The 21,341-nt window shown below is 41.8% G+C and overlaps 2 protein-coding genes across 7 annotated transcripts in view; one reads left to right on the top strand and one right to left on the bottom strand.

The window, feature by feature from the left end:
• Positions 1-696: 696 nt before the first annotated feature.
• Positions 697-5,565, bottom strand: LOC131139144 (ubiquitin-like protein 7). Of its 5 annotated transcripts, none has more exons than XM_058088453.2 (11): positions 5,429-5,565; positions 4,262-4,436; positions 4,039-4,158; positions 3,867-3,952; positions 2,701-2,785; positions 2,539-2,596; positions 2,324-2,457; positions 1,981-2,030; positions 1,723-1,899; positions 1,537-1,650; positions 697-1,444 (listed from the first exon to the last, which is right to left on the bottom strand). In XM_058088453.2, the coding sequence occupies exons 2-11, from the start codon at positions 4,434-4,436 to the stop codon at positions 1,304-1,306; spliced, it is 1,140 nt and encodes a 379-aa protein (XP_057944436.2). In that variant the 5' UTR covers positions 5,429-5,565; the 3' UTR covers positions 697-1,303. The 5 variants fall into 5 exon arrangements, with proteins under 5 accessions (XP_057944436.2, XP_078651987.1, XP_057944433.2 ...); XM_078795861.1 differs by lacking the exon at positions 5,429-5,565 and adding an exon at positions 4,651-4,690; XM_058088450.2 differs by lacking the exon at positions 5,429-5,565 and adding an exon at positions 4,888-5,195 and having other exon boundaries at positions 698-1,444.
• cd276 (CD276 molecule) overlaps positions 4,796-21,341 on the top strand; it is an 88,012-nt gene continuing 71,466 nt past the window's right edge. Inside the window, exons 1-2 of one of the 2 annotated variants that reach the window (XM_078795864.1) lie at positions 4,796-5,437; positions 6,830-6,926. In XM_078795864.1, coding sequence (XP_078651990.1) covers positions 6,881-6,926 — 46 coding nt within the window. In that variant the 5' untranslated portion in view covers positions 4,796-5,437; positions 6,830-6,880. The remainder of the gene's footprint in view (positions 5,438-6,829; positions 6,927-21,341) is intronic. The other variant, XM_078795863.1, reaches the window with a different exon arrangement.

Genomic DNA, 21,341 nt, shown 5'->3' with positions numbered 1-21,341 from the left:
GCATTGAGGGGAAAAACAAAAAACAATAACATCCAGTTTCAATACATTGCATCATATTTGTAGCACTCCCAGGGCTTGTTCCTATCGTATCCGACCTTCATAGCACTACTAAACTTGTGCCTAAATGTCATTTATTACTGCCTCAGACAGACACGTCTGGTTCTCAAATCCACACTCGTCTCCAAAGGCCTGCTCTCAAGGTTCAGAAAGGCATCAGAGGATCTTCTGTGCACAAAGAACCGAATCCTCCAGGGGTAAAACAGTTCAATGGGCCTCAAAGCAGGCTTGAAATGTCCACCGGCGCCTCATTGTGGATTCTAGGAGGAGATGCTCGCCTGGCAGAAAGCAATCTCAGGTAACAGACGTGGTATGCTAATCACGCAGCCACACTCGCCTCCTTTTAACACGACGAAAGTGGATTCTCACCTTCGTTCCTTTTGCTATCCTTGTGGCTTCCATGATTCAGCCAACAGCCAGACATGCTGTAAAAATACCCATAATGCATATTATATCATTCCCTTATCTTGTATTGTTTTATTTTTAGCAGTTAAACACACCGACGTGTCATATTTATGAACAATGAGTGTAACTGGAGAAAAGGGCTGTATGGAAAAATAGTATTACATTGCCATCTAGTGTACAAACTAGAGAACTGCAAGCAGCCCTATTATGTTTTTTGGGTGTTTTTTTGCATGACATTTTTCCGCGTTTTATGTATTTTTTCATTCATTTTCAATCTCTTATTCTCACGAGGGTCGCGGATGGAACTGAACTCCAGTCTTCTAGCTGTGTGGCCTGCGCTAACCACTAGTCCACCGTCTCATTAAATGTATGACATTATTTATGTAATAATACATCTTCTATTAGCATTACTAGTTTGCATTATAAAACCTTGTAAAATCATACATTTCCATGCAATATAATATTTAAGTGACTTTTTTTTTAAAATCACATTTGGTAACATGACTTCTCACAATACCACTTTGGTAGTATTTATGTATTTTGACATTTCCTTCATACGATTTTAACAAAATGTCCACAACAAATTCCAACAATATTCTCATTAAATGAGAATTATTTTGGAAATTATTAATTTGTGCGTAAAGACATGAAATACAAGAGGTGTTTTCATCGAAAAAGCTTATATTTCCATTTATCACTACAGCTGTCAGTCAAAGAGTAAGAAGCTAACATGTAAACATGACAAGTCTGCATTTTAACAAGCACACAAAATTCTCATCCTCCTTTTTAATAATCAACATTTTTCTGATAAAGTCCGCATCCATAGGTGGGGGGTCTGCGCTCAGAGTCCCGGTCCTCCAGCAAAGATGAGTTCCAGGGCCGCTTGGATGTCTCCATCAGTGGCCTGCAGAGCTCTCAGCATCAACTCCTCATCCTGGATGCCCATGTCTCTCAGCTGCTGCATCTGGGACTGCCAACGACCCTGAAAACGCCCCAAACGCCGCACACATCATTTTTACGTCACTCTCGTCTCGAGCGTGAACTTGCTGTCGCTGCTTTTTCGCTATCAGGCACCTGCAGGGCGGACATGTTGGAGGCCTGGAGGGCTTGCTGCAGCGCCTGGCTGAAGAGGTCGTTGCTGACCGGCGTCCCTGCTGGCACGGTGGCGGCGCCACTCGAGGACTCCGCCTAAGGCAAGGTCAAAATAACATTGCCGAATATCATCGCAGTCAGCGATCAATTAGCGTTCCATTTTTATACCTGGCTTACTGTTGTCGGAGTCACGGCGCTGCTTTCAGGCGTGCTAGCGAGGGCTAGCGCCGTGGCTAGCTCGCTCTGTGTGATTGGTCGAGGCCCCGTGGCGCCGCTGTGGTTCAGCGATAGCGGTCGTATTCCCCCCGAGGACCCTGCTCTGCTCGACGGACCCGCTGGGCTCCCCTGGTTTATGTGTGGAGGAATAAATACTTTAACTTCACATCAGGTGCAAAGCTTAGAAGCCAGCAGACGGGTCGGACTTACGGACTGGAAGTCTTCGTCATCGTCGGACATGCCCTCGAACATGAAGCCTCCTGCCGGGGGAAGAAAATCTATCACTCAACTGCAGAGATTGTGAGGCTTGTACAGAAGTAGGCATAGAATGTGCTGCACTTTGAAGCTTATTCAAGCCAAATGCTGTTTTCTAACTTGCAACCCCAACACATGCATGTCCAGCCTCTTTAGTGTGTATCAAAATTGGTGTCGATTAAGTTAAAATATTGAAAAAATAAATACTTTACATGGATATAAATACAAATAATGCATGGAGAATATAAAATTGTTACCACAAGAATCATGCATAAAATAAGAAATATAAATAGTATACCTGGCATGTCGCTGTAGGAGCTGGTGGAGACGTTGCGGGACGAAGGGGCGGAGGATTGGGCAGGCATGCTACCAGCCACAGAGTGCAGCACCAGGATGATGGCATTGACGAGGGCAGGGTGAGAACTGATGAGTCTGTGAGCAAGAAGAAGAACAGGACGGGTATTTGGAAAAAAAAAAAAAGCCACTTCTAATGACATAAAAAGCAACACTCACGTGTCCAACATGTTGGGGTCCGTGAACTGCACAAAGAGATCTTTGTCTTGCAGCACGCCTGGACAAGATTAGAAAATGTCAGCATTTGCATATTTTTCCAACGGTGTGACTGCATAATAAAAGAAAAAGCTCAGGTACAGATGAGTCTGGATCTGGTTTTACCTAGCGCCACTGGATCTGACCTGAGACCAGGTGTGGCCACTATGATCTGATCCAGAGACTCCTTGTTTGTCAGCATTTTGTAGACCTGCATGGAAAGAAGGCAACAAAACGTTCAGAAATAGTGACACCTGGTGGCCTTTGGGTAGAAGTACATTCTACTCAAGTGGTCTCCAATTGATTCTATAAGCTTAGAAACTCCACTTCAACCACTGTACAATAAAACTAAAATTAAGTAAAATTTTAGCCTATCCCAGCTGCCTCCGGGCAAGAGGCGGGGTACACCCTGGACTGGTCGCCAGCCAATCACAGGGCACATATAGACAAACAACCATTCACACTCACATTCATACCTATGGACAATTTGGAGTCGCTAATTAACCTAGCATGTTTTTGGAATGTGGGAGGAAACCGGAGTACCTGGAGAAAACCCACGCATACACAGGGAGAACATGCAAATTCCACACAGAGATAGCAGAGTGTGGAATTGAACTCGGGTCTCCTAGCTGTGAAGCCTGCGCGCTAACCACCCGTCCGCCTTGCAGCCCTTTTCAATCACATACGAGCAAAAGAGAATTCAACCGCTGTACAATAAAACTAAAATAAAGTAACATTTTTGCCTATCCCAGCTGTCTTCGGGGAGAGGCGGGGTAACCCTGGACTGGTCGCCAGCCAATCACAGGGCACATATAGACAAACAACCATTCACACTCACATTCATATCTATGGACAATTTGGATTCGCCAATTAACCTAGCATGTTTTTGGAATGTGGGACGAAACCGGAGTCGCATGCACGGGGAGAACATGCAAACTCCACGCAGAGATGGCAGAGGGTGGAATTGAACTCGGGTCTCTTAGCTGTGAGGCCTAACCACTCGGTCGCTGTGCAGCCAACTTAGAAAGTTGTTTACAATTTTCACAGAAATTAACTGTGTTGTTAGCATGTTGGTCACACAGTCAGGAAATCAGGAAGACCCGGGTTCGATTCTCCGCTGTGTGGAGTTTGCATGTTGTGTGGGTTTTCTCCTGGTCATCCGGTTTCGTCCCACATTCCATACTTACATCTCTCATTGTAACGCAGTATAGTTCGACACCCTTGCAAACTCCAGCTATAGGTTAAAGAAGCGTATATAACTGGTCAAAGAGTGTATTTAAACTTCCACTCACCGAGTCTCTATAAGTGGAGTGCAGAGAGTGGAGGGCAGCGTGGAGCATTCGGAACTCTCGAGCCGCAGTGGCTCTGTTGACAGGTTCTGAAGCATAAACAAACCAGTGTTCACCTTTACAGTTCTGTATGCATCTCTAATAAATAAAAAATATACAGTAAATACACAAGTACCTGCAATGCTCTCAGGTTCTGGCCATGTCTTTTTCAGTACATGTAAAGTAGATCCTGGTAGAATCCCGCAGGCATCCAACGTGAGATCATCTTTAAGTTTGCGCCCACAATGGACCAGCTCTGGAACACGAGAGAATTATCTTAGATAATATCACTAACATACTGCAATATATACACATACATCCATTTCTGTACTGAATGGATGCTGTGATGTACGTCCTACCTATAAGGTCAGGATCAGGGATGGAGTTGGGGAGCTGAGCCGCCACCAGCTGTTTTAGGGTAGCGACTCTGTACCCCCCGGGTGCAACGTCTCCTGGCATCATCTCCGGGAAGTGAAAGATAGATTTGGGCTGGTCCACCAGCTTCACAGATAGGTGCCAATCGGAGGAAGCCATCTGAAACAAAGTTAGCAGTTTCATGGCTGATGTTAGCAAACAGCTATTCGAGGCTAGCTGACTCGATTAAGACGCAGCTGCTTTGCTTGCGAAGGAAAGTTTTCAGCTCTTACTGTGAAACCGATACGATAAAATATGATTAATAACAAACCTGTAAACGTAGTACCTTCTGAAAACCCACAGTAATTACGCACTTATTAAAACAACTGCTCACTCATTCTTTCAACGATGACGCTCGTTTCACTTCCGGGGTTCGGTCACGTGATATGTGTTGCATTTCTGGTCTGTGTCCGTGCTAGGGAAGTTTTAAAACGAAAATCTTTTTCGCTATGTTTGTCAGCCGAAACAAACAAAAATATATACTCATAGTTGCTATAATAACTCGAAAATAAGATTTAAATCACGAAATATAATCAATCGCATGTTTTAAGAGCATTATATAAATAAGTACTTGATCGATATGCCTGCTGCGCACTTCAGGGTCCTCAAAGGCTATCTTCAGACAGATGTTACACGATCTGTTGCTCTCATTTAAGTCACAGCAGCTGTCAAAACTGCTGCCAACTACACAAAAGCATGATGACATCAGTATTTTGGTCTTTGTCCACGTGGAAGCACATTTGGACAGGAAGCCAAGGTGATGCATTTAGTGACAGTTGGTCAAACGCGCCTCGATGTAAAGACACCAAACGGTTAACATGGGGTTCGGGACTCTCCCCCTCAATATGTGACATCACCGCTGGACAAAGCAACAAGGAGTGGTTAGTGGGGAAGGAACCGTCCCAAATCAATGGAACACACCCGCACACTTTTTGGGAAGGATAAATCTTGAAGTGTTTGTTTAAAACGGACCGTTATCTGGTCGCTAGTCGTACTAACGTGTTTTATCGCGACAGGAATCCGTCACAAAAGCTCCTGAAGGCAACATCGACTGTACTGGAAAGGCAAAACCACAACTGGACTTTTTACACTTTTTTTTTCATTGTACTCACCTTAAGATGGTAAGACACTATACACTCCAACTACATTTCGCGAACACCAGACGACGCCATCATGCTATTTATGTGTTTGTTGCAGTTTTAGTAAAAGTAGCAGTTAAGCTAGCGTCTCAGGGAACGCTAATAGTGTATGAATGAAAGGCATATGGCGCCCCCTCCCGACAGACTGTCACTACTACATTTGTTTTAGTGGCACAATCGGGATTTACACTGAAAGATCACTTTTTGATGTAAAAAAATATAGATTTAAGTGTACACGAGTATTTCATATTGTTCTTATTATACTTATAGACAACTGTTCTCTTCAGGCAGGACCAACTTCCTGTGGGATGTAGAGGATATAATGGCGCCCCCTCCCGACAGACTGTCACTACTACATTTGTTTTAGTGGTACAATCGAGATTTACACTCAAAGATCACTTTTTGATGTAAAAATTCATAGATTGAAGTGTACACGAGTATTTCATATTGTTCTTATCATACTTATAGGCAACTGTTCTCTTCAGGCAGGACCAACTTCCTGTGGGATGTAGAGGATGTAATGACCATCCCTGAGGAGTGTTCTTGTGTGGAATATTCAGGATATAGTATGGAATATGAAAGTCCCAGACGCAAACATAGTGTAGGGATAAAAAAATGTAGGATAACAATATTTGAAAAGCGTATTGTGATCACACCTGCATTACATTTTACAAACTTTCATGATACAAAGCAATAGCAAGACACCAAAACACATTTAAAGTTGTGTTATTTCCTACCACAATTAGCACAATCACTATTTTTTAAACTGTTTCTGTACAAACCACTGTAGGAGTTGCTGGCACCGATCAAACTTGAAGAAAGTCACTAAGTCAGCATTCACGTTCTAAAACTGCCCCAAAACTGCATTGTCATGTAACCAAATTTGCCAAAGCTGCACATTTAAAAAAAAAATAAAATCAGCATGTCTTGATGTTTTCTAGTTAACTCAGTCGTAAAATCTACACAAGAGGTAACTTAAAAGGATTTATACGCTGAAGTGAGTCACTTCCTGATGTCTGGACACCAGCAGGCAGAGTCAGCCTGTGGTTTTGGGTGTTGCTGTAATTTCACCTTGTGTTATCCTGAGAGTGACTTAAGGGAGATGGGGGGGGGGGGGGGGTTCTTTATTTTCCTCGGCTCAGTAGAAGACAAGTAAGCTCACAGCGTCGGGCCGGACTGGCGTGGACTCAAAAGTCAAAAGAGAATCCGGAGAGAGCTGCACTGTTGTGGAAACTTTGATCAAGATGACCAAATCCGTCCCACATCCTCTTTGCGGGAAGTCGCAAATGGAGAAAAGTATCGAAACCAAGCAAATGTGTTTAACAGATCTAATTTTTTTAGATTGACCTCATCACTGTGTTTTCATTTCTGCAGCGTTACGTCTGAAGAACTTGTCCTGCCATCCGAATCCACACCGGGGAAGCCATGCTGTCTCTGCTGCTGTCCGCCATGCTGGCCATTCAAGCTTACGGTGGGTTTCAACCCCGTGTCACTGCCCTATAGTAGTAACAATCCGCCCCCGTGGGGCTTGTTAAGCCTCTTATACTGTAGTCTTCTGACATCAAAGGCCTTTGCAGGGCAAAACATGGTTTCAATTGACACTAAAAACAAGTTCAACTTGTTCAATTTAACCAGTGTAATTCAACCTAAACAAGAAAAACAGAATGTCACGAGAATAAATATTAAAAAAAATTGCAGTATAAAAAATCTAACAAAATCTACTGATTATTTATCATGTATTTATATTAACTGAATGATGATGCAACCAGTGTTGTGCATGTTAATTGTTCACGTTGAACTGAACGCAACCTATTTGCAAATAAACGACTTTTAAGATTATGTGAGAATCAGCGCCACTGTTTACTGGACGTGCTTCACACAGCATTACCCATGAAGCATTGCGCACACTAGCGTAACACTGCAGCATTTTCACCTATTATGCTCATTTTCAGCGCATTGTATTGCGTTATTGATTTAACCTGCACAGAAAGCTTTCTAGATCTTCCAGATTCTGCACCTCTTTCTGCAGTATTTCAATTAACTTTCTGCTTCCGGCCTCAACGGTCTGTTTAATTTACTCCACCAAGATACGCCCACTCCGATGTGATTGGTCACACTCTCAAGCGCTCTCGAGGACTTCCGGATACGTAGCTCCGCGTTAACTAATTCATTTAATTGCATGAAAAAGCACTATAATTTGTTGTGGCGTGAAGAAATTAACATGCACAGGCTAAAAAGCATAAATAAAGAAAAAACACTTTATATTCAATATAAAAGAGGCTATGTTGCAACCAGGAAGTGAAAAGGATTGGAGCGTGTTACCCCAAGGAGGTTATGCATCCAAGGGAAATTTGAACACATGCACATGCTGTTTAGTTACTGAATTGAGTTTGTAATTATTACATTTTAGTATTTATTTCCTTTTAATTAGTGGGCCGTAATGATACAGATTTTTTTTTTTCCTGCTATATTTACATTGTGAGACACATCATTGGAATTCAGGGACATTTAGTAATGTGACTCATTGTATCCAATTACATGTTCAGCACTGTTGTGTTGTTTCTATTCATCTTATGAAACATCACAGTATGCTGTAGATACGTTTCCTGAGTTGGCGGCAAAGGGAACGTCCTCGATGAAAACTGCTTGAAGAGCAGATTTCGCTGCTCTGACGGGAGCTGTGGTTGATGTCGTAATGAACGATTCATAACTTCAAAGTTTCACTTCTGTGCAAGCGAATAACTTGGTACATCATAAAAAAAACGTAAAAACAAACAGGCACCGTCTGGCTTGATAACATCTCAAGGCGCCGTAAATATGGTAAGGTATGTGTTTGACGCATAATGTAAATTAAAATCTCATATCGGGTGATAGCTGGTTTTATGCACGCCCTGGGGAAAAATACACGATTGTCAGAAATGTGAGCAGCAAATCCTTAAACCAAGAAGTTAACTTCTTTAAAGAAACATACTTTCTAGTGTCCTGTTTCAGTCAGAACCCTGTGATCCTAAGTATCATTCCTTTATTAGCAGTAATGTATTCTCTTCCGACACAAATGAGGCCCTGGGCTGGCTCATTACTGGCTGTGTGGCATCCACGTGGAAAAGGAATAAAGTGGGAGGTGGTGGTTGTTGCTCATACAATGATTCAGTGTCTCTCCGCTAAGTGGAACACTAAGTCAATTACTTACAGCCTAGTTGGATGCTACACATGGAACCCGATACACGAACACCACAGTCCCTATGCCACTTATATAGTCACATGTGTAATCAACCGTAATATTAGTATGGTTACGGCAGGCATTTCATTCCATGCATTTACACAATCTGATCACAGCCGATGGACGGTATGTTTATTATTTAGGCCATAGTTTGCATTGGTGCACAAATACATAACATTGTATTTAAAAAAAAACACAGTGATGAGCGCAATCTAACAGTGTATGATATGCTGCTTTACTTCAATAACTACTCATGCAGCTTTATCCCATACACACCTCCATAACTAAATAAGGTACGGCTTATGTAGTTTGGTTTAAATAACATAGAGATTCCATTCCAAGATAAACTGACCTTGATGATGCATGATATGCTGCTACTATGTCGCCCCCATAATTAAATAAGGTAAGGATCAGTGCGTAAGTGAACTGCTCATATAGTTTGGTTTAAATAACATAGAGATTAAGCAAGCTTGGTCTGTAAGTAAACTGACCTTGATGGTGCATGATATGCTGCTATGCCCCCCCCCCCATAACTAAATAAGGTAAGGATCTGTGCGTAAGTGAATTGCTCATATAGTTTGGTTTAAATAACATACGTAGAGATTAAGCAAGATTGGTCTGTAAGTAAACTGACCTTGATAGTGCATGATATGCTGCTATGTCCCCCCATAACTAAATAAGATAAGGATCTGTGCGTAAGTGAATTGCTCATATAGTTTGGTTTAAATAACATATGTAAAGATTAAGTAAGATTGGTCTGTAAGTAAACTGACCTTGATGGTGCATGATATGCTGCTATGCCCCCCCCCCCATAACTAAATAAGGTAAGGATCTGTGCGTAAGTGAATTGCTCATATAGTTTGGTTTAAATAACATACGTAGAGATTAAGCAAGATTGGTCTGTAAGTAAACTGACCTTGATGGTGCATGATATGCTGCTATGTCCCCCCATAACTAAATAAGATAAGGATCTGTGCGTAAGTGAATTGCTCATATAGTTTGGTTTAAATAACATATGTAAAGATTAAGTAAGATTGGTCTGTAAGTAAACTGACCTTGATGGTGCATGATATGCTGCTATGTCCCCCCATAACTAAATAAGATAAGGATCTGTGCGTAAGTGAACTGCTCATATAGTTTGGCTTAAATAACATATGTAAAGATTAAGTAAGATTGGTCTGTAAGTAAGATTGGTCTGTAAGTAAACTGACCTTGATGGTGCATGATATGCTGCTATGCCCCCCCCCATAACTAAATAAGGTAAGGATCTGTGTATAAGTGAATAGCTCATATAGTTTGGTTTAAATAACATAGAGATTAAGCAAGATTGGTCTGTAAGTAAACTGACCTTGATGGTGCATGATATGCTGCTATGTCCCCCCATAACTAAATAAGGTAAGGATCATCGCGTAAGTGAACTGCTCATATAGTTTGGTTTAAATAACATGCATACAGATTAAGCAAGATTGGTCTGTAAGTAAACTGACCTTGATGGTGCATGATATGCTGCTGTGCCCCCATAACTAAATAATGTAAGGATCTGTGCGTAAGTGAATTGCTCATATAGTTTGGTTTAAATAACATATGTAAAGATTAAGCAAGATTGGTCTGCAAGTAAACTGACCTTGATGGTGCATGATATGCTGCTTAACTTTAAGAACTACTCTCATAAGCCCCGCCCCTCCCCATAACTAAATAAGGTAAGGATCAGTGTGTAAGTGAACTGCTCATATAGTTTGGTTTAAATAACATAGAGATTAAGTAAACTGACTGTAAGTAAACTCACCTTGATGGTGCATGATATGCTGCTATGCCCCCCATAACTAAATAAGGTAAGGATCAGTGTGTAAGTGAACTGCTCATATAGTTTGGTGTAAATAACATAGAGATTAAGCAAGATTGGTCTGCAAGTAAACTGACCTTGATGGTGCATGATATGCTGCTAGGCCTCCTAAAACAAACAAAAGAACTGCCCATATAGTTGTACCTAATAATTTCACTCTCCATAAGTAAATAAGTTAATGATTGGTCTGTAAGTAAACAGATGTTGATAGTGCATGATATTCTGCTATGTGTTTATTTACTCAGCGAAAGGAAATCTGTGTTTCAGTGTACCAAATAGTGACTATTATCATAAAGCCGGTTTTCTCAATGACTACTTTTATTATACTTTTTGATCTTATTTCTTTTCCTACTTCTGGGTACTATGAAAGTTCGGAATCTTGTCCGCATTTCAAGTCCGTGCTGTTCACTACTATTTAATATGGGACAAAACACTTCAGTTACCTCGTCACATAAGACGCTGTTAGGGCTCCGTTTTCGGGTTTACTTACTGTGATCTTTCCTGTGTCCAGCTGAGTCGTTGCTTGATAGGTCTTCTGAGTTCTCTTATCAGTCCGTACTCCCTATCGTGTGTGTGAAATAACGCATCCGACCCATCCCGCCGCAGAGACACTGCCTCTGAAGCTCCCAGCTGTATCCTGACTCAGAGGGGGTTTGGTGATGGATCGTTCGAGGTGATTTTTTTTTCTTTTTTTTTGCTCCTGCAACAGCGTTTTAGATGTTGCATCTAGGCAGCTGTCGCCGCATCTTGTGCGCGAGATGGGTTTGTTTAGATACTGCAGAGGATAGAAGCGAGGACAATTCGCCACACTGCCGCTTGACTGTTGACCCTTCTACATGCTGATAAACGGCATGTCAGCCAAATGCACGCATGGTGCATCATGGTAAAAAGCTTTGACGTAAATGCGAGACGAGTCGATCCAACAATTTTCCACTTTCTGAGGTAGTATCGGGGCTCTAACAGAGGTGGAGCTGCATCTGTATGGAAGGCAAGAAGGCAACAGAAGTTACGTTACCAATCATATACAGAAGTAGAAGGCCTGACCTAATTTCACTCTGGGACGGGAGCCGAGGGCTAATTAAAATTAATTAGCTTAATTGTATAGATTAGTTGTTGCAGTCGCTCACGACCACCCCCGTGGAGCGTGAAAACAGTCGGCTCACTGCCGCATCTTCGACAGGCTTCTTCACAAGTCTGAAGCTTATGAATGCCCCCCCCCCCCCTCCCTCCCGACATGTCCTCCTTTTCTCTTCACAGCCATTGATTCTGCAGAGAGGGGACACTTTAGCCCGCACAGAAATTCAATTTGGGGTTATTACCCTGTATCAGCGATGCTCTTGCTAATTTGATTGCGTCCAGTGAAGGATCCCTTTAAAAACAGTCGAGGGGCCAGCCTCGACGCAGATTGGTTTCACCGCAGCGCATACACAATCACGCACATAATCAGTCTCCGTTGGCCCTCGCGCTACCTCGCCGCCGCTCCCTCCCTCGCCGTGCGTTCATTGAAACAGAGTGCATTACCCAACAAGCACCTCATAATTATTTCAACAAGTCTTCAAAATGCAGCCCCGTGGGACTGTTTAAAAATTGATTTGAGTAATATGCCGCGATTGCACTTCTACGGGGGGCAAAAAGGAGGGGAGCCCGGAGTCTCATGTGGTTCCACTGTGAGTCTGGTTGGGGCCACCGAGGATGGAGACACCCGTCCTTCCTGTGGGGTAGTGTTGCAGGAACGTGGCTGCGATGGCTTTTGTTGTTTGCAATGGTTTTAAAGATTTGAACTACCACAAAACAATGACAGACGCCCTTGCGTCAGAATGGCTCATGGTCACACTGGACAAAAATATCGGGACATGTCTCGCATGACATGCATAAGAGCTGTTCCAAGGGTTCCATTTGCGGACAGAAAAACAATAACGGCTTGGCATGCCGTCCAATCAGATTGAATTCCGTGTCCTATAGATCTCATTGCTCCCAAGTGGGCATATTTGCGCGGTGTCTATTAAACTCGGCAGCAGCATTCACTCATCATTCTGAAGGCATTGACGTTTTTCATAATTAAAAAAAAAAAATAGAATTGTTTGTAGTTTGTACTGTATGTTATTACATTCTACTGATATTCTTCTTATATTTTGCTCCAAATGTGTCACTAATGCTAGGAGTCCACTGGTACCAGTTCACGCCAATGCAATTTGCTGTGGCGCCTAGTGTCACCAATAAGGTGCCTAGTGGCGTCAAACTGCCTCCCGACTGGCTCGTGGTGGACCATAACACCGGCAAAAATTGAGTTTCAAAATGTTTAAAATCTTACAATCTTTAAAATCCCATTGCTTGATGCAAGTGGCGCGACGTGTCCACCAAGTGGAACCAAATGTCACAAACAATCCGCCTATTGGAATCCACTGGAATGTAATGGCGCGAGCCAAGTTGCGCCAATGATGCTAGGAGTCCACTGGGCCGGTGCCAGTTGGCGCCAGTTCACACCAATGCAATTTGCTGTGGTGCCTAGTGTCACCAATAAGGTGCCTAGTGGCGTGCAGTGGCTCAAACTGCCTCCCTACTGGCTCGTAGTGGCCCGTAACAGCGACAAAAATTGAGTTTCAAAATGTTTAAAATCTTACAATACTTAAAATCCAATTGCTTGATGCAAGTAGCGCGACGTGTCCACCAAGTGGAACCAAATGTCACAAACAATCCGCCTATTGGAATCCACTGGAATGTAATGGCGCGAGCCAAGTTGCGCCAATGCTAGGTGTCCACTGGGCCGGCGCCAGTTCACACCAATGCAATTTGCTGTGGTGCCTAGTGTCACCAATAAGGTGCCTAGTGGCGTGCAGTGGCTCAAACTGCCTCCCAACTGGCTCGTAGTGGCCCGTAACAGCGGCAAAAATTGAGTTTCAAAATGTTTAAAATCTTACAATCTTTAAAATCCAATTCCACCAAGTGGAACCAAATGTCACAAACAATCCGCCTATTGGAATCCACTGGAATGTAATGGCACGAGCCAAGTTGCGCCAAAGATTATGTGATTGGGGCGTAGTGGCTCAATGTGGCCAAGCGAATATTAATTTGGCGCCACAGCGAGCCACTACGCGCCAATCACATAATCTTTGGCTCAAACTGGCACCAACTGGCGTGACTGGTGACTGCTAATGGTATATAGATAGATAATAAATAGATCCTCTAAGGGGGAATCAAAGATAACTTCTTCTTCAAGTCTGCTGTCCTCAATTGAGATCTGACCTTATGACCGTGCAGCTACCTTGTCCTCTTTTTTTTTTTTTTTTTTTTGAAATCCATTCCCCAACTCATCAAAAGGCTCTCGATGTCTGCGGGCTTGTAAGCCAGAGGCTGGCTCTTATCTGACTGCCCGAGCCCATTAGTGGGTTATTGACAGGATATGAGATGGCTCACATCGAGGAAGGAGTCAAGAGGAAGAGGTGATGGGCAGCGAGGACAGAAAGACAAGGGGAGGAGGAAAATGAAAACGACACAATAGAATGTAGGAAATAAGTCTGAGTCTGAGTCCTTGTCTGTACGATGTACCATTACTTGTGTGTCTCCCGGGCGAGGCCACTCCATTATGAGGACAAAAAATAAGAAAGGAGGAGATTATGTTCAGAGCTTAATGTTGAAAGTGACCCCTTTAGCGCACATTGGGTGTGAAGTCCCACCTCATCTCATCCATATTGTCGCTCTTTTCACAGAGAGATGCTACCCCTGCGGCTGCATTTTTTTCGGAAATGTGCCCATCACCCAAAATCCTGTCATGAGACACACCTATTTCGACTATAAAGCCCTGTAAAAAAAAAAAATCTCCAACAGCGTTTTATGGTTTTATTCATGATAACATGTACTTTGATGGTTTTCAACATTACCGGAACTTATTTACTGGGCGCATTGATTTCACTTCGAGCTCTACTTTCGTCAACAACAGCATCGTTTTTCGCCTGAATATATGGAGGATGAGCTCCAGGTTTTAGAAACCGAGCCTGACCGAAATATAGTGTTTCTGCTGCACTTAGTGACATATAGTCCGACCATCGATGGATGACGTTGCTCCAAGAGACCGCATCACAACAAATGAAAAATTGGTAATGCTAAAAAAAAAAACTCTGCGGCGATAAAACTTTTTTTTTTTTCGACCGACCCAACATAAACTAAAAAAAGACACCTCGGATCAATTCGAGTAAGTCACCATGATGTTGATTCTGATACGTACATGGAACACACAGCATGTACTATCACAACACAGTTCCATCTCGCCATGTAGTAACAAAACATTGAATGTGAGCTAATACTTTGCAGATAATTTGGTTGTTCGTATACTTTTCTAGTCAGTACAAATTGGTGTCCTATCTAATTTTTTTGGATTGGGCCCGCTACCCGTCAGTAGTGGCATGAAGCACTGTGTCACTACTCCAGAAATATAGTTCTTCGTGTTAGCTGCTACAATACCAATTTTGTTACATTTGTTACAATTACATGTATGGTCATGTTTCACATAAGAATTGTGGATGATGGGTAAAATTCTAAAAAAAACAAAAAAAAAAACAGTACAGCTTTCCTTTAAGGTCACTAATTTTGTACTGAATCCTGTTTTTTGTGCCCCTTCTGAATAGGATTACGGGCATCTACATGTACTAAAATCAAAATGATTGCCTTTCCCTTCAGACTTTTGCAGGTCTTCAGAATAATCAGTAGGAAAAGGGTTGAGGAAATGTCCTTTGAGCTCAGTCGTTTGATGTTCAGGTTGCAGCAAAATGCTCAGAATGAAAATGTGCTGCCCATTAAACACGAGCTGACAGCAGGGGGCAGAATTGCACAAGCAGTAGCCGTTTGTGTTTTTTTTCTCCCCCCTCCCGGTTTAGCTTTGCTGTGTCAATAGTTTCACCTTTAATTTTGCTCGCTCACAAAAGTCATTACTAATGTTGTGCCATTGGTTGCAGCAGGAGTTAGCCTTTAAATGTGTGTGCAGATGGCTGCAATCATTGTGTAAATATCTCCTCTCAGGTATTGAACAACCGTGGTTATATTACCTTTTATGAAGGGGAGACTGTGAGGCTCTAATTATGTGGTTGAAATCTAAAGTTAAGTACATTGCAAAGTGTTTTTTTTTTGTGGGCATGCATGGACGCCGAATAATGGTGAATAATCACAGCACAATACCCGCATGACATTGTCATACTTGCCTATGGTGTGTTTGTGCATGTGTGTGTGTGACTTTGCATGCATAACCCAGCGTAGAGAACATTTGTTATACCACCGTGTGTTTGTGAACGTGACCCGTGTCAGTCACGCTGACAGGAAGCTCTTTGCTCCAGTGCAGCTCTGTTACAGCCTCTCCATTGTAGTGTCAAGACTTCCTCGTGTCCAACTCCTCAGACTGTGTTGCTACGGACCTGTCAGTGGACATACAGGTGTGGAATATCAATGTGTTCTCTGGCCTTTTCATTCTCTGGAGGAAAGTGTGTGTGTGTGTGTGTGTACCTAAGCGAGGAGTGAATATGTGTAAAAGGCTAAATATTGTTTTGATTGTATTGATGCACATACGGATGGTACCTGAAGATGGATGAGGATGCATTTTGCTCCGTGGCTACAAACTGCATCATAATTTGACCAAATAGCATTGTTTGACAGTCCAGCCTGGGTGGGACCACGGAAGGAATGTGATGCTTGCGGTTTATGGATGAAACTACTGTGGTGCTCCATATGAGTTATGCTTATAATGCTTGCGAATGCATGTTAGCATACATGCAATACACATATTCATAAAGTTTTTATAATCATTAGAGAAATACTCAGTGACTCATGGAGCAATTCATTGCTGTGTCCCTGCAAAGACGTTTTTCTTCATGGCGGCCATGTTTTTCCTAAACAATCCTGTTCAAATTTAAGGCTAAATTTGTGGTAATTTAGTCTTTACAGTTTTGTAACATATATTGAGATGTTTGAGAAATGTTAAGTCAATTCAACCTTCTTCTGGTCGAAATGCACCACCATTTGCCCCCCCCCCCTCCCCCCCAAAAAAGAAAGTATTTTGCTTTGTCTTTGACTTTTTTGTGACGCCGCCACAAAAGACTACCATTGATGACAAAGTAATATGACAACACAGTACATCCAGCCATGTATCAACAAAACATGGAATGTGGGCTAATACTTTGCAGATAATTCGGTTGTTCATATGCTTTTCTAGTCAGTACACATTGGTGTACTATCTCATTTTTTTTTGGATTGGGTCAGCTACCCGTCAGTGGCATGAAGCGCTGTGTCACTACGCCAGAAAGATAGTTCTTCGTGTTCTTCGCTGCTACAATACCAATTTCGTTAGCTCCCACATGCTAGCTGTTTTTCTCTTTAGAACGCGCAAAGAAGACAATTACATGTATGGTCATGTTTCACATAAGAATTGTGGATGATGGGTAAAATTCTAAAAAAAAAAAAAAAAAAGGTTACTAATTTTGGACTGAATACTGTTTTTTGTGCCTCTTCTGAATAGGATTATGGGCATCTACATGTACTAAAATCAAAATGATTGCCTTTCCCTTCAGACTTTTGCAGGTCTTCATATAATCAGTAGGAAAAGGGTTGAGGAAGTGTTATGATAACCGTAGAACCGGAAATGGGATGCAGGAAAGGATGCGGCTGCTCAGTGCAACATAAGCAATGCAATTAGCATGGTTACAATGTATCAGTATTCAGCTACAACAGGAAGTGAAAAGCCAAGAAAATAACGCTGGACCCTGTAGGCCACTGTGAGAACATGATGACCATCCCATCATCCCAACACATGGCGGGTCATACATGTTGGTAATAGCTTTTGTGGGAGGGCTGCACTGATAAACACGTTTTTTTTTATTAATGTGCAGCAGGTTTGCCAAGCAGCAAATAAAATACACCATATGGACAAAACATATTAGAGACACCTGGCCATTACGCCTACAGGAAATGGGAGAACATATGGAGTTGCATCCATGTTTTGTAGATATTCCACTCTCCTGCAAGGACTTTAAACAAGCTTTCCTATGACAGTTTTGTCCATTCATGCTTAAGAGAATGGAAGTGAGTCAATGGGTCGGTGATGTTGGACTTATAAGACGTAGCATAGCATTGTACGTGTCATCGCTGTGGATGTCAACAGATCAGTTTGGAACCCCAGCGGAGATAGCATGCTGAAGATGCTAACTTTTTGCAGGTGTGACTGCTGTCTCCGACTGTTTATGACACAGATCGCTTGGACAAGCCGCACTAAAAACGTCTTCTTTGTCATTTTGTTTTACGAGACGCTGTTGTCTTCGGGGGGCCAATGTGCATAAGTCATAAGTCAGTGGGTGTGCGGCCATGCTGATTAGCACATTGCGGTTAAATTCTCTGCTTGCATCATAAGCCTAAATAGCAACAGCAGTTTGCTAACACCTGGGAAAAAGCACCATTATTTCAGGAGGTGTTGAAAGTGTCATGGTGATGGTTAGTCTTGAAATTAGAGTGGAGAACGGTGTGAAGATCATTTAAAGACACCCCACCCCCACGCACACACACACACACACACACTCTCTCTCGCTGCTAAGCAGGGCCCGCCGCCAGCGGGCCGCGAAAGGCTTAAATGAGTTTATTTCATGTCGGCTGTGAAAGTGCCCGTCTCTGTCACGTAGGCACTCAAACAGAGCTGAGGCCCATAAACACAAAGTGCAGCGTGTAAATCCAGGCAGCCTGACGTCTCCCAGGCTGCCCTCAATGGCTGCTCAGCATCTCTTTATTGAGAGGGCAGGGAAGGAGAATCCTCACTTCACCCTCTGGGAACACACCTCCGTGAGGGTGGTGGTGGTGGTGGGGGGGGACTACCAAATCCAGCCCACCTCTCCCCTTCAGGCAAAGACCACGACTTTCTTAGCAGGGTATGCCATCTACATTTGTTCATGCGACATGCATAACGCAATGTCTTATTGTTTTATTTTGCAGTACAGTTGTATACACGGCATTCAATTGACTTTGCAAGGAAAACCATGGGAATGTCAATGTTTTAAAATGATTCTCCCCCATGTACTGTCAAACTCTACACTCCACACTCTTCATTGATCTCTGCTTCTACCATATCTTACTTATTGTGTGGAAATATGGTGTAATAACTGCAAAAAAGGTCAGTAAGGATAATTCATAATGCCGCCTACAGAGAACATACTAACTCCTTATTTCTAAAATCACAAATACTTAAACTTGCTGATATAGTTCATCTTTAAACAGCTAAAATAATGCATAAGGCTAAAAATAACCAATTACCTAAAAATGTCATCCAATACTTCTCTACAAGAGAGGAGAAATATGATCTCAGGGAAGAAGTACATTTGAAACACTTATATGCTAGGACTATGTTAAAAAGCCATAGCATTTCAGTATGTGGAATCAAACTATGGAATGGATTGAGTAAGGAACTCAAACAATGCACAATGATGAGCGAAATTCAAGAAACAATACAAGCAGTTGATGTTTGCTAAATACAAGGATGAAGAGTCTTGAACCAGTCATGATGTGCTATACGTATCACTATATTGACACTTACTATGGTACACATTATGTCATTGGATGCTCATATCACCTCGTACTTTGGTACGTGGCAAAAAAAAAAAAAAATAATAGGAAAGCAGGAAGTGAACAAATATAACAGTTACTGATTGTAAAAGTACCAGATGGAGGGGTAGGATTTAATAAGTTTTGCTTCTTCCTACTCCTTTTGGACATGTGGAACTGTGAACTGATTATGTGATGCATTCAATTGTAATCTGATGCATGTTCAAATGAGATAAAACCATTACCATTACCAAACCTGCAAAACAGCAACAACAACAAAATCGGGTGTCCTCACAATCTGTTGCATACGTACTGTATAATCTTGTATTGTAGCTGGTTTTCTTGGGATTTATTCACTTTTTCCCATTTTTTTTTGTTCTGTTTTAACTGATCAGTCATTGCATGCTTTATGTTCTGCCTCCAGTAGCTTATAGCCGGATGAACTGTTCCAGCTCTGATATGACTAATTTGTGAGATATCCTTGTAAAAGAGGCTATGGTAAGATAGTCGGAGCTCACGCATTTATCATTACTTTGTGATAGAGGACTGCATTGCTGCAATTTTCCTAACTTTGCGGCGTCTTTTGGAGTTGTTATGGTTATTTTGGTTATGCAGCGTGGCGGCTATCACCCTTGAATTGATGTCTATGTAGTGTGGTTTGTGCCTGTGCAACTATTCCTACTTGTAAACGTATTTTAACTTCTGGTGTCAAGCTGGTGGGTTAAACGCATCAAAAAAATCCAGTCTAGGGTGGAAAAGCGCCTAATTATGGTATAGATGACCGAGTGAGCACACCTTGTCTGGTCTGCAGCCCGTTTTCTATTTTCCAGTCTGCGGCGGGCTTGGTCTTTGTCATTCGTCGACAATCAGCTTCAAGGTCACATGCTTGAGTCAAACCTAGAATTGTCTGACGTGTGCTTGATCTGTTGTGCATTTGATTGACAGACGTATTGTGCCACAGCAGATTGACAGATCTACTGTCCCATTAAACGGTATAGTCTTGCGTCTTTGGTAGACAGCACGTTGGCCATGTCTAGTCAGCGGCGACTCAAACACAGAGTGCATGTAGGGATATGCCTCACATGGTATTTCACCTCTGACAAATAGGACATCAGATGCTCGCTTTTTCCGTGACGTCAGTCGTCCCCGCTTGCTGCTAGCTCTTCTCTCCTCCCCTTGATGCAGATTCCAAAATTACTCCCTGTGTTCTCTTTCCAAGTGCAGGTTCAGCGTGACCACGCAAGGTCCCTGTGTAGGCCCCTACCGTAGCCGTAGGTCGCTCGTTGTTTAAAAAAAAAAAGGCATCAGGAGGAGGAGGAGGAGGAGGAGGGATGTGGAGGTCTCGAACAAGGAGGGTTTCTGTTTTTCCTTTTTTCTATAACCACACGGATGATATTGGAGCTTTTTCACAGCCTCGTCCTTAACCTTGTTTCCTGATATTATCTTAATGTGTGAGCTTGATGCCAGTTTGCTCTCCAAACAACCCCCCCCCCCCAACACACCCCTCCCGCCTCCCTCCGACTCCATGGTGTGAGTCATCCGTGGCTGCTTTTGGAGTGACTTAATTGCACTGTCTCTTTCTCTCCCCTTCCTCCACATGCATTGCAGAGAACACAATCACTACAATGACCGTGCCCTGTTTGGTAAGAGTCATTTTCGAAATAGGTAGAATTCTCTAATTAAAAAATTAACATAATACAAAAATTTGGGCTGTCAAATCATGTTAATCATTGTTTTCGTGATGTTCGGAGTCCAGTGTGGTGAGAATGAGGAAACGTTCTGAGGAGGACAAAGAGATGATGATGATGATGATAATAATAATAATGATAATAATAATAATTATTATTATTATTATTATTAGTAGTAGTATAGTATCATTATTATTATTTCATTTGTATGTATTATTTATTATTTATGAATACACATAAATTTAAAATATAATGTAAATGTATAAATATTTATGAATAAATATTTATAAATTATTATTATTTGTTATTTATTATTATTATATATTATTTTATTATTTTATTTAATTATTATTATTTAATAATATTATTATTATTAATTATAAATCTCAATAACAATAATAATAATAACACTAATAATATTACGAATAATAATTATTATTATTAGTATGATTATTTTATTTTTTTATTATTTATGAATAAAAATAAATTTAAAATATAATATAAATGTATAAATATTTATGAAGAAATATTTATAAATTATTATTATTTGTTATTTATTATTATTATATA

Source organism: Doryrhamphus excisus, linkage group LG13 (genome assembly GCF_037039965.1).
Source record: "Doryrhamphus excisus strain RoL-2023G ecotype Guam linkage group LG13, RoL_Dexc_Guam_v1.1, whole genome shotgun sequence".
Classification (NCBI taxonomy): domain Eukaryota; kingdom Metazoa; phylum Chordata; class Actinopteri; order Syngnathiformes; family Syngnathidae; genus Doryrhamphus; species Doryrhamphus excisus.
This window is presented reverse-complemented; position numbering and strand designations above follow the sequence as displayed.

Coding starts and splice junctions, on each gene's coding strand:
- LOC131139144 (XM_058088450.2), bottom strand. CDS start 5,082: ATGCATCACCTTGGCTTCCTGTCCAAATGTGCTTCCACGTGGACAAAG. Junction 4,159..4,261: donor CCCTGATCCTGACCTTATAG/GTAGGACGTACA, acceptor CTCGTGTTCCAG/AGCTGGTCCATTGTGGGCGC. Junction 2,031..2,323: donor CTCCTACAGCGACATGCCAG/GTATACTATTTA, acceptor TTCCCCCGGCAG/GAGGCTTCATGTTCGAGGGC.